Genomic DNA, 13,058 nt, shown 5'->3' on the forward strand with positions numbered 1-13,058 from the left:
GGAACTAAGATCCCACAAGCCGTGTGGTGTGAGCAAAAAGATGGGAGGAAAACCAAATGAACAATCAGATTAGGTTTAGGTGGTGGTGTTGAATGTGTGTCACTGAGATACAGGGGCTCTTTACTCGAGGGGCTGTTTAAAAGCACTTCATCCTGCCTCATCCTGCACTCAGGCTTGTAGTCATGAAGTTATGATGACCAGTGACTTCTTACTTATCCTGTCAAGAACTGCTTTTCTCCTTTTCTCTGTTCAGGCCTCTAGCCCCCATAGCCAGCTTTTTAAAAGTAAACATGTTTTGGATCACACACTCTTCCTTCTTTCTTCTGGAATATAGGGCAGAAGGCCAGGGGAATTAAAAAAAAAAAAAGCCACCCTTTTCTATTTCCTTGATCCTGTTTACAGCATAGTTTGGTGACATTCAGTGCTAATGTACATGTTTTCAAAGCTAACCTGGTGATAACCAGGTATGGGGACTTTAAACGTGGTAGCCGTAATCCTGAAAAACCTCAGGAGGAAGCTGGGAGGTATGGCTTCAAACAGAGCAGCTCAGCTGTGTGTGGCCTTGAAAAGGCAGCAGTGGGTTAGGCCATCTGTTGCACTGGCCTTTTTGAATCCCCTCTGGGATTCAAAGAGGCCCAGCTAGAAGAAGTGGCAGTTTTAACCACCAGTGCAGAAGCTTTTGTTCTATAAGACCATAATATTGGAAAACTGGACTATTTGTGGAGCAAACAGCCTCTTAGATCAGAGAGTATTGATCTCACATAGGAAGTTGGTAGACCAGGTGTGAGGATAAAATAATGAACTTGCTTTTTTGGTGTGGGTTTCAGAAAGAACCCTAATCACTCTCAAGTCACACCACATATGTGATCTGACCTCTCTGTGGTGATGTTGGCTATCAGTTTGCAGATGGGTGCACAGTTCTGCCCAACAGAAAGTGGCTCTATGTGTCTGTCAGAAGTTCTCTTAGTGCATGTATTAGGGTTCTCCAGAGAAACAGAATATGTATTTTATTTTATTTTTTTTGCGGTACGCGGGCTTCTCACTGTTGTGGCCTCTCCCGTTGCGGAGCACAGGCTCCGGACGCGCAGGCTCAGAGGCCATGGCTCACGCGCCCAGCCGTTCCGCGGCATGTGGGATCTTCCCGGACCGGGGCACGAACCCGTGTCCCCTGCATCGGCAGGCAGACTCTCAACCACTGCGCCACCAGGGAAGCCCCAGAATATATATTTTATATGTGTGTATACAGACGCACACACACGCACACACACACACACACACACACACACACACACAGCAGGAAGAATATATATATATTTATTTATTATAAGGAATTTGTTCACACCATTATGGAGGCTGGCAAGTCCCAAGATCTGCAGGGTTAGTCAGCAAGTTGGAGGCCCAGGTGAGCCAATGGTTTAGTTCCCATCCAAGTCTGAAGGCCCAAGACCCAGGAGATCCCATGGTGTAATTCCTGTTTAAAGGCTGACAGGCTTAAGACCCAAAAACCAATATTTCAGTTTGAGTCTAAAGTAGGAAAAAGGTTGATGACTCAGTCTGAAGGCTGTCAGGCAGGAAGAATTCTTTCTTACTTGGGGGGTGGTCAGCTATTTGGTTCCATTAGTCCTTCAACTGATTGGATCAGGCCCACCCACATTAGGGAGAGCAATTTGCTTTATTCAATCTACCGATTTAAATGTTAATCTCATCTAAAAACCCCTAAAGGAAATACTCAGAATAATGTTTGACCAAATATCTGGGCACCCTATGGCCCAGTAAAATTAACCATCACAGCTCCTGAATGGAATATTTTGTTTGCTTTTGTACAGTCCTTAAATAAAAGTTTGTTATTCATTGTTTGGCATGCTCTTATTTTCATTGTGAATGAGAAGTTGTGGGGAAAGGCTTTGGGCTGGTAAGAGAAGGGCACCTTATGGGATTGGTTTTGAACAGCCTGATTCCACCCATGCAAGCTTTAACCACAGTTAAAAATAAAGCCACAGCTTTATTTCTGCGTCTGCCTTCTCAGTATTTCATTTATATCAGTTTATAAAGTAATAGCGTGTATGGGGTATTTACATTTCACTCATCCATATTAAATTTCAAACATACTTTTGTGAATATCCCAGTCTTAAAACTAATTCACATTATTCACATTGGCTGCACCCAAGGAAACTTACCAGCAGGAAAGAGAACTGACATTTATGGAGGCAGAAGCATTACATATGTTAACTCTTTTTCTTCTTCTTCTTTATTTGGGGGGCTGCAGTGCACTCCATGCAGGCCAGACCAGGGATCGAACCCATGCCTCCTGCAGCTGAAGCGTGGAGTCTTCACCACTGGACCAGCAGGGAAGTCCTGACTCATTTAATCCTTACAATAAGGAAATAATGCTCTAAATGGCTAGGTAGTAGAACTGGGAGCATAAATCCAGTGTATGTAGCTCTGAAGACAATACCGTTTTCTCTTTGCACTGAAATACCTTGAAGATATGAGAGGCGTGTAGAATTTTAGCATACATATTTGATTAATTAGACTTTTTTTTTTTAAGTTAAACCTGGGAAAAAAATCCTAATCCTGGATGTGCCTTAGTGGTCTTGTGTCTGAACTGACGAACTACAGTCAGGTTTAATTAAACAGCACTCAGAAAAAACCCTGTGCGGGGGCTTTGGGAAACCAGAGGTGGTTCCTTGGACAGAGAACATTTAGCTTCTCTGACAAATGTATTGGATTAGTTGATCTTTGAACTCCCTTCCAGGGGGAGGGACAAATTAGGAGTATAGGATTAACAGATACAAACTAGTATCCAAAAAATAGATAAGCAACAGGGATTTACTATATCATACGGGGAATTATACACAATATCTTGTAATAACCTATATAATGGAATATAATCTGCAAACAACTACCCCAAATCACTATGCTGTACATCTGAAACTAACACAGTATTGTAAATCAACTATACATCAATATAAATAAATAGACTCCCTTCCAGTTCCACAATCCTTTGGCTTTAAATTACCACCAGTGAGGCGCGGGACTCTGGCTTCGCGGGGTGTCTACAGGACCATCAACGGTCGCCCGCTCAGAGTAAACAAGCAGCTCTGAATTCATGACCCCTTGGAGGTCATGGAGGTTAGTTAGCTCTACATATTCTACAACTTCCCAGACCGGTGGCCCTGAACGTTGGGCTTTTAACGCCAGAGCGCAGAAGGAAATCCGACGACCTTGGAGGGAATCCAGTCTGCACCACTAAATTCTAAACTCAAATTTCTTCTCTGCGGCTACCATCTTCCACAGGACTACAACTCCCAGCAGGCCACGCCCGAGGCCAAAGCTTACTGGCGGTCCTGCCCGAGTTTCTTGCCGTGTGGCAGCCAGTATAGCCAATAGCAAGGAAGGGCAACCCTCAGGAACCAGTCCTGGAGAGGCAGGGCGGATCCTTTCAGGGTTCCGGTTCCGACTCCTTCCCCCGGCCACCCGAGGCGGTGCTGTCCCTGACCGTACGGCTGGAGCTAGGTTGGTCGGCGTCGGGCCCGGGGTAGCGGTTGCGGGGGGACGGGGGGGCGGGGGGGGGGCGCGCGCATGGCGTCGCGGGGAACTCTAAACGTGGCCCCTTCCCTCTCACCGGGCAGTTGGGGCTGTGGCTTTGCTCCCCGGACCCAGTGGGGAGCAAACGGGCCCCTGTGGTCCCTCCGCCCTAACTCCTGACCCCTTCCCCCGGCCTGCACGACCAGACTGCTGGCCCCAAACCACTACCTTCCCGCCCTTCTCTTGGCCTTTGAGTAGTCCAGCCCCGCTTCCACTGACCATACATTTGGGGTCAGCTTCTTTTCTCCCACCGCTCCGGCCCCAAGCCCGTCGGCAAGCCTGAACCCAGCTCCTGTGCTCTACAACGCTCGTGCCCTCAGACTCCGCCCCGCTGCACACGACCCGGCCTCTAGGGCCGGGTCCCCTGACCAGTCTCCTCGGACCCTCTGACTCTTTTGGTCCTTCTCTATCTCTCACCCCTTATCCACCCCCCCTGTACAATTCCCAGTTCTTTAACACAGTTTCCCTGATCTTTCCAAGCTCCTCTCTCCCCTTCCTCCCCCGCCAGCTCTCGACTTGATCCCAAAGACCCCGAACTAAGGCCCTTCAGCCCGCTTTCCAGCTTGGCCTCTTCCCTCTAACCCAGGCCTTTGGCCTTCAGCATCAGTGATCAACAACCCCACCTTCTTGGCGCTAACTTCTTAGACTTGGCTCCTTTACCACTGCCTCAGTCCCTTCCACCTTTGGTCCTCCCTGTACCTCTGAGCCTTCTGGGAAGACAAGCCCCATGGGCCCCTTTCTCCTCTGAAATCTCTGAAATGTAATATGTAAGAGCCTCTTTACTTTACTTGCCACTGTCTTCTCAGTAGATGGTGGGCTCCCCATCTCACTAAGTCCCAACGTTGCTCACCCATCCTGCAAGTCGTAGCTCAAAGACCACCTTTTCCGTCAAGCTGCTCATCTCTGAGCTCTTCAGGGAGATATGCCTGTGTCATCAGAACTACCATGGCGCTGTTCCTTCTTTCCTTTCTTCCTTCCCTCTTTCTCTCCTCTTCCTCCGATACTGGTGTAGTGCTTAAAAGCACTGGCTTTGGAGTGATGGGCATGGCTCCCAGTTCTGCCACTCACTTGCTGTGTGCCCTTGGGCAAATTACGATTTCCCTGCTTCCACTGGAACTTAACCTTCTACACTGTATGAGTTTCTGGAGTTCATGGCCTATTTCACTGCACTGTACCATAAACTCTTTTAGGGTGGTGACTATAATCTTAAATCTTTTTGCTCTTTTTTGACCCAGCATTCAGCCGTGGGTAGAGTCGCAGCTTGGTATATTGTGGGTTCTCAGGATAGCAGGATTGGTAGTGAATGGAGGCCATGTAGCTCATTGCATAAAGACAGATGTTGGAGCCCTAGGTGGGATGGGCAGCGGTAGGAAGTAAATTAGATCATATCCATTCCCTTGTACTTAAAAAAAGTTTTGAGCACCAGGCCTTGTGCTGGAGAGATTGCCAGAATGACCCAGTCCCTGCCCTCAAGTTGCTTATAAACTAATAGTGGAAATAGACATGTAAACAGATAATTGCAAATCACTGTAAAAGCAAGTACAAGATTCTGTGGGTGCATAAAGGAGGAAGTGGGCAGGAATTAGGAGATTGTTAAGGAATAGTGGGTGAGAATAGACACAAGTAGGCATGAAATGGGTTCTGGAGACAGGCCCAGCCTTCATTCAGTTCGTTCAGCAGATATTTATTAAGAATCTACTAGGTATGACTGCCACTGCTGTAGGAGTTGGGGTTATATTAATGAATAAAGCAAAGAACCTGGCCCTCACGGGACTTAGGTTTTGCAGGGGGAGGCCGATACTAAATAATAGACATAAAAAACATTGTTAGGAGTTGAGAAGTGCTGTGGGGCAGGGGAGACTGAGTGAAGGGGAAGGGGTCGTAATTTTTTAATTTATTTTTTTGGAGGGGTTGTAATTTTTAAAAGGATGGTCAGGAGACAGTGAATAAGTATCGGAATAAATTGTTCCTGATTTTTTTTTACATTTTTGAAGGTGAAGCAAGCCTGTTATTTTTCACATCACTTATCTAGATTCTTGAAAAAGCACTCTCTAATAGAGATTGGTAAATTATACTTCACCTCCTTTTGTTTTTTTTAATAGATCTTTATTGGAGTATAATTGCTTCACAATGCTGTGTTAGTTTCTGCTGTACACCAAAGTGAATCAGCCATATGCGTACATATGTCCTCATATCCCCTCCCTCTTGAGCCTCCCTCCCATCCTCCCTATCCCACCCCTCTAGGTCATTGCAAAGCACCGAGCTGATCTCCCTGTGCTATGATGCTGCTTCCCACTAGCTAACTATTTTACATTTGGTAGTGTATATATGTCAATGCTACTCTCACTTCGCCCCAGCTTCCCCATCCCACCCCGTGTCCTCAAGTCCATTCTCTATGTCTACATCTTTATCCCTGCCCTGCTTTTAAATAAAGTTTTATGAAAACAGACACACCCAATCATTTACAGATTTTCTATGGCTGCTTTATGATACAATGGCAGAGTTGAGTAGCTGCAACAGAGATCCTATGGCCCCCAAAATTTACTAAACATATACTCTCTGGTCCTTTACAGAAAGTTTGCTGACCTCCCACTCCTTAAAGATTTAAGGTACTGTCCGTATTTCACATTTTAGATTATATGTACTGTACCATTTTTTAATTGAATTTTTTTTGTTTCCCGACAATAGCATGTAAGGGATCTTTTTCATACTTGCCTTCTTCACAGGGCTAGCATGTAGCGTCTTCAACAATTGTAGTAGCAGCTGTCATGTACTGAATGACTAGTACTGCCACACTTTACACTGGGCATATTATAGGCATTTTCTCTAACAAAGTCCTGCTGTGTCTGTTGGTATCACAGTTTTAGTGATGTGGAAGTTGAGGCTCAGAGTGGTTGAGTAGTTTGCAGAGTTGTAAGGACTGTATGTGTCACTACAGGGATCCAACCCTAAATTCAGTCGGTGTCCCTTCCATTACCAGACCCCACCTGGAGCAGTTATGAAGCTTTCATTTTCTATCATCAATGCCCCATCATAGTCTGTGCTTCCCTCCCTCATCCCTTTGTTCATGTCACTCTGTACAGTATCTCCACCAGCCCATGCTGCCTTTTGAAATGCTGTTACTTCTTCAAGGTTCAGAGGAACTACCACTCTCCTCTTATCAGTACTTTATTCCCCTCATTCCCTGTCCTTGGCTGTCAGAACTCAAAGGAGTCTGTGCAGCTTAGCAAGCATTTGCTGATGTTTGCATAAGTAGGCCCTGTGTTGGGCACTCTGTGTGTGGGGGGCAGGGAATGTGTGTTTGGGAGACTGTGTGTGGTGTGTGAGTATAGCTGGATGTGTGTATGGTGTGTAATTGGATAGCCATGAATGTGGCTCTGTGTGTGGGAGGGGTGTGTGTGGTATGTATGTGTGTGAATGCGTGATGTGTATGTGTGTTGTGAGAGTGGCTGAGTGTTGGTATGTGAGTATGGCTGTGTGTGGTGTGAGTCTGTGTGAGACTGTCTGTATGCACTGCTGTGTGTGGTGTTTGAGTGGAAGTGGGTACTGACCAATCAGAACAGACACAGCCTAGGCCCTCAGTGGGTCTTGGAGGACCCAGATGTTAAGCCTTTATTTGCTAGACTCTGGTGAGGTCTGGGGAAGGGGAGGAGTGTACACGTAAGAGGATTCAAAGCTGGGCCTTGTAAACGAGTAGGAGAGCCTCAAGAATTAGAGATTCTGTTATCTTCATTTTGAAAACAGGCAAATAGGTGGATACTTTTAAGGAAGGCTTTTCAGAAACGATTAGACATAATGGGAATTTCAGTTAACTTAACAGTTAGGCAGAAAAATCGAACGCATCCCCAAATGGAAGCTCCTTTACTTGTAGGTGAATTCGAGTCTAGACTGTGGTATTAAGAAAAGTGACATTGTGCAAATCATACAAATATCTTTTGGGGCTGGACAGAGCTGGGGCCTTCTTTTTGCTCTGGTGGGTAGCTTTAAATATCTGTGGAAGTTTGTCACTTGAAAGTAAGTAAAGGCATTCTATCCGAGTATTCCAGTTAATTGAGGTTATTTCTGACGGATGGTTCCAAAGGGATGGTGTATACCCACCCCTTCAACCAGGACGAAAGATTCCCTGGGGTCTGGCCTGACCCAAGGAATAAAGGTGTTGGCCATTTGTGTTCATTCTCAGGGTTCAGAGATGGGCAGTGAGAAGGAGCAGAGCCCAGAACGGCACCTGCCTGAGGAAGGGGAACGGGGTAATAAGCCATGGAGAGTGGATGACTCAGAGGGTTCTTGGATCCCAGATGGGGAGAAAGAGCATGGGCAAGCAAGCCTGCCAGAGGGGCCACAAGGGCTCTATCCAGAGAAGCCACCGCAGGACGTCACTGTCCCCGCTGGAGAGCCAGAGGACCTCTCTGCTCATCCGAGGCACGAGGCTGATGAGAAGCCCTTTATATGTGCCCAGTGTGGCAAAACCTTCAATAATACCTCCAACCTGAGAACACACCAGCGGATCCACACAGGCGAGAAACCCTACAAGTGTTCTGAGTGTGGCAAGAGCTTCTCGAGAAGCTCCAACCGCATCCGGCACGAGCGCATCCACCTGGAGGAGAAGCACTATAAGTGCCCCAACTGCGAGGAGAGCTTCCGGCGGCACTCGGACCTCACCACGCACCAGCAGGACCACCTGGGCAGGTGGCCCTTCCGCTGCGACATCTGCGGCAAGAGCTTCAGCCAGAGCTCGGCGCTGGCCGTGCACTACCGGACCCACCTGGAGCCGGCGCCCTACATCTGCTGCGAGTGTGGGAAGAGCTTCAGCAACAGCTCCAGCTTCGGCGTGCACCACCGCACCCACACGGGTGAGCGGCCCTATGAGTGTGCCGAGTGCGGGCGGACCTTCAGCGACATCTCCAACTTTGGGGCGCACCAGAGGACCCACAGGGGCGAGAAGCCCTACCGGTGCACGCTGTGCGGGAAGCACTTCTCCCGCAGCTCCAATCTCATCCGCCACCAGAAAACTCACCAGGGAGAGCAGGCTGGGAAAGATTCCAGCTGAAGAGGGCGAGGAAGAGAGAGAGCAGAGCCTGGGACCCCAACCTAGTGCAGAAAGATCTTTAGGATCTCCTGCTGCCCCCTTGACCTCAAGCCCTTCCTCCCACTTTGGAGAATGGTTTTCTGTTGCCTCTGAAGCCAGGATCTCCAGGAAGTCCTGAGAAGGGACTCTGAGTAAAAATCTTCACTTTTTTTCCAGGCCGATTTCTTGTGGTAGAAAGTCAGAGGACCCCGTCTTGGCTTCACCTCCTTGGGGTGAAAGAGAAATAAGGTAGGCTTAGGACATGCTCATATCATTTGGGCAACTGTCCCCTGGCCTTTGAGGAAGTACCTGTGAGGTGGGCATCACTGTCTGGAGGTCCTCTGTATAGCATGTGGACCGCTTAGGGCACACTGCGGTGGTCCACTAGTTCCCACCTGCTGTGCCTCAGCTGGGCTGGGAGGAGCAGGGGAGAAAGGGGCCCCCTTGGCCCAGAGAAGAGGTCTGAGGTCCTACTTTCGGAATGAAAGGGAAGCCCTCAAGGAGCCATGATCCAGGGACCCTCACACTCCCTCCGTTTGTGACTTGTCACCCCCGCCCCAACGTGCATCTGTTTCCCCAGGGTTAGCAGTAAAAACCCTTTAATGAAAAGGACCCGTGTACTTATTTGGGGGCATCGAAGAAGTGGGGAGGTGGTTGCACCACAGCCACTCCGGAAGGGAGTTGAATTCCAAGAAAGAATGGGTGGCTGCTCTGAAAAGCAAAAGGAAGCAGCTGACTCTGAGGTCTGTGAGGAGGAAGGGGAAAGGGAAGGAAATAATATTAACTGAGCATGCACTCTATGCCCTGGATTCTGCAGGTCACTTTCACATTCTTTATCTCATATAGTTGTCGAAGCAACCGCAAGGGAGTAAGATGAGGCAGGTGAGGAAAGGTGAAGTCACTCGCTGTGAAGTCGCACAGCAGGTATGTGGCGGAGCCAGAGTTCAGACCTGGGCCTCCCTTGATTCTGAGCTGATGCTCTTTCACTACATTCACCTTGCTGGCTTCTGAAGGAGGAGCCACTTAGGGGGCTGGCCTGGGACCAAGTGATTCCCTGTAAGTGGGAGTTAGTGTGGCCTCTTGATACAGCCCTGGACCCTTTGCCCTGTGAGATGTCAGTGCCAAGCATGAGAACCTTTTCAACTTTAGATTGATTATTGATTGACACTTATTCGGTGCCTAGGAAAAATGACAGTGACAGAATAGGGGGTGAAGGGTGGGACAAGATGAACCTAAGGTCTGCCCTTAGTAGCAGTAGTGCAGTTCCTAACTGAACTGCTAGTTAGGGATCGTGCCTGGCTTTCTGCCCTTCTGAAGGCCTGGCTACACGTGGCAGTTTTCAGTGTTTTCTGCATGGAGGTTTAGTGTTCATCCAGATTTCCTCCAACAAATACAAAAGACCCCTCTCTATCTCTCTTGCCAATCTGGAGCCCTGCTCTTCCAGAGTGAGGGGCCCTCCTCATTTGTAGCCAGTTGGCAGAATGTGACTGGCACTGCTGATGACCTGACCTATCACATGGGATCTTGCCGCCTACCCAGGAAGGGATATGCCAGTCGTCATCCTATTCTCACAACAACCCTGTGAAGTAAGAATTACCCACATTTGACAGATGCAGAAACAGGCTTACATGGCAAGTCAGTGGCAGGGTCAGGAACCTAACCTACTTCTACCCAAACCCAAAGCCTGTATTTTTTCTGACCATAAAAGACGACTTCCCAAACAATTCCCTGACATTTTGTAGGATCCTTTTCAGCTTACAAAGCACTTTTATTTCATATACATTTTCCTGCTCCTTGAAAATCTCCATACAAAATATTTTAAACACATAGTCACCCAACTTGCATGTATGAATTGCTCCCTAATAATAGAAGTTGCCAGGGGCTTCCCTGGAGGTCCAGTGGTTAAGACTCCATGCTTCCACTGCAGGGGGCACAGGTTCGATCCCTGGTTGAAGAACTAAGATCCCGCATGCCATGTTGCCAAAATAAATAAAACTTTAAAAAGTTGCCATCTAACACCTACTGAATGCCAGTTACTATACACCATCATTTCTGATCTCCATGACTAGTCTGCAAAGTAGTAGTATCCCCATTGTCAACATAAGGAAATTCTGAGGGGTTAAATGACCTGACCTAATGGCCGAGCTGGGATTCCAATCAGGTGCCTCTGATTCCAAGGCCAGCTCTTCATTTTGCTCATTACCAAGCTAGGTCTGCTGTTCTCCTCTCAGTCTGGGGAGCTTGGTAATCCTTCCAGACCCAGAGCCTTAGTGACAACTGCTGTGATTCTTTTGGAGTCTGCTGCCAGTGAGACCCAGGACCTGCTTTGATCTTGGGACATAACTTGCTGGCCGATCTCATTTGCCCTTTTTTGACCAAATTCATAGGCTAGGTTTTCTGTGTTGGTCCAGGCTATTGAGTCCTGACTAGTCCATTTATTCACCCTCTGACTTCCTTTTTTGCTAGCTTCCTTTGTTTTCTCCTTCATTCCCTTTTCCTCTTCCCTTTCTTCTCCCTTTCCTCTCCCCTTCTTTCCTTCCTTTCCTCTCCCCTTCTTTCCTCCCTCCCCACTTCCTTCCTCTCTCTCTTCCTCCTAGTTACTAGGAATACTGACAGTGAAGATGTGGCTCCCGTGTTCTCTGATGTGGGGTGGCTGTCAGGTTTCAACAGCAGGCAAACCTGGAAGGGTGGGGCCCTCGTCAACTCCCGGCACTTGATCCTGGTGTGGTGACCACCCACAGGCTCCCTGCCCTTAGCCTGAATTCAAATGAAGCCCTTTCCCTCCCATCAACCTTATGGCCTTCATGCAATTCAGTTCCACCCACCAACATTTATCACGTGGCTATTATGTGTCAGGAAGCAGGAGGTTCTCCCCGCCTCACCTAAGGGAGTTTTAACTGGATGCCCGGCAGGGTCCAGAACAGGGAAGGGAGGCTGGGGGTAGGCAGGGAGAAGGGAAAAGCTGTGCACACGTAGCCTATGTTCAGGCCCTCTTTCTTCCCTCTGCACTGGAGGAACTTGACCCCTGAACTTTCTCCCCCGTGATAGGAAAGGTACAAGGGACATCAGTACAGCCATAGGCAGAGCCCCTGGACCCCAACTTCTGTTGAAACAGGAAGTCATGCCTGGTCTCTTTCTGCTCTGAAAGTTCTGGGTTCCTTCTGCTATGAGATCCCAGATGAAAGGAGGGACCCACGTGCACCTTTACCCACAGGCCTTGCCGCCTACCATCCAATACTCGCTCCTTGGAATCAAGGCATTTCCCCAGTCTCTAGTCAACAGGGAGACATTAACCCATTACTGTTTGGGTAACATAACTTCTTTCCCATTCACTATCACAGTACAGTAGTGCAGGCAAATTACAGGATTGCTTTTGTCAGAGCCTGGAAGAGAGGCCTGGAGCCAGTCCTACACACGTCTGAGTATTGGAAAATAGTGATTATAACAGCATTTACTATTGAGCCTAATTTCTAAATCTTCACAGTTCTGCAAGGTAATTATTGTTTCCATTTTGCAGATGATGAAATTGAGGTTCAGTTAGATCAAGCGACTTGCTCATTTAAGGTCACATGGCTACTAGGTGGCTCACCTGGGATTGTAACCAACCCAGGCCTCATACTAGTGCCTTCTTAATGACCGCATGGTCGTTAAGCCTTGCTCCCTGGAGCCCCGCTCCCTGTCAGTTCCCGCTACTCCTTAGAGCGGTCCCGTCCCAGAAGGATGTAGTTCTGTCACGTCTCTCTCATGGTTGTTTGGCTGGGCCTAGGAGTTGATGCTCCTGGGAAAGGTGGGGTGTACAGAGCCAAGGCAAAGCTGCTGCGGGTGAGGTCTGCTGGGGAGAAGTCTGGACAAGGACAGAGGGGTCAGCTGCAGCCCTGTGGAGCTCCTTCGTGTTCTCCCCATAGGGCATCTCCAGGGCAGTGCAGTCCTGCTGTTGTCCCCAGGGTGTTTTGGGACCCGAGGACAAGCGAGGCTTGCTCTCCTTTCTCCTTATCTGACTGAGAAGCTGCAGGACTTTCTCTTCCCCCTGCGCGGGCACACTGTCCAGGGCCTCAACCTACTGGCCTGAGGCTCCCACCCTGGGTTTAATTTCCACCAATAATGCGCTCAAGTCCTGGGTTGAGACGCCGGACCAGGGTACAGCCCACAGAGCTCCTTCACCTGCAGTAGCGGGCTAGTGACAGGTGGGAGGGGGGGAGCCTCTCGGCCCCAGGTAGCTGTCCCCCTTGTAGGGGGTGAAAAATAACTGTCCCTTTACCCTTCAGAGTTCTTGGCTGAGACCCCTGTAACAAGAGACAGATTAACAAGAGAAAAACAAGTTTATTCATGTGTATACCTCACATATACCTGGGAGACACCCAGGGAAAATGAGTTAACTTGCCCAGGTGGCCTAAACCGTCTTTAG

At 48.5% G+C, this 13,058-nt stretch overlaps 1 protein-coding gene across 6 annotated transcripts in view; it reads left to right on the top strand.

Moving 5' to 3' along the window:
- The first annotated feature begins 3,460 nt into the window (after positions 1 to 3,460).
- The window catches only part of ZNF691 (zinc finger protein 691), a 69,209-nt gene continuing 59,611 nt past the window's right edge, over positions 3,461 to 13,058 (top strand). For 4 of the 6 annotated variants that reach the window (XR_009520633.1, XR_009520636.1, XR_009520634.1 and 1 more), the window contains exon 1: positions 3,464 to 3,516. Coding sequence is in view for 1 of the 6 variants with exons in the window: in XM_060020657.1 (XP_059876640.1) it covers positions 7,778 to 8,635 (858 nt within the window). In the remaining 5 variants the exon portion in view is untranslated. Of the gene's footprint in view, positions 3,517 to 7,768; positions 9,266 to 13,058 lie in introns of those variants that run through there. The other 2 variants (XM_060020657.1, XR_009520630.1) reach the window with 2 other exon arrangements.

Source organism: Delphinus delphis, chromosome 1 (assembly GCF_949987515.2).
Source record: "Delphinus delphis chromosome 1, mDelDel1.2, whole genome shotgun sequence".
NCBI lineage: Eukaryota > Metazoa > Chordata > Mammalia > Artiodactyla > Delphinidae > Delphinus > Delphinus delphis.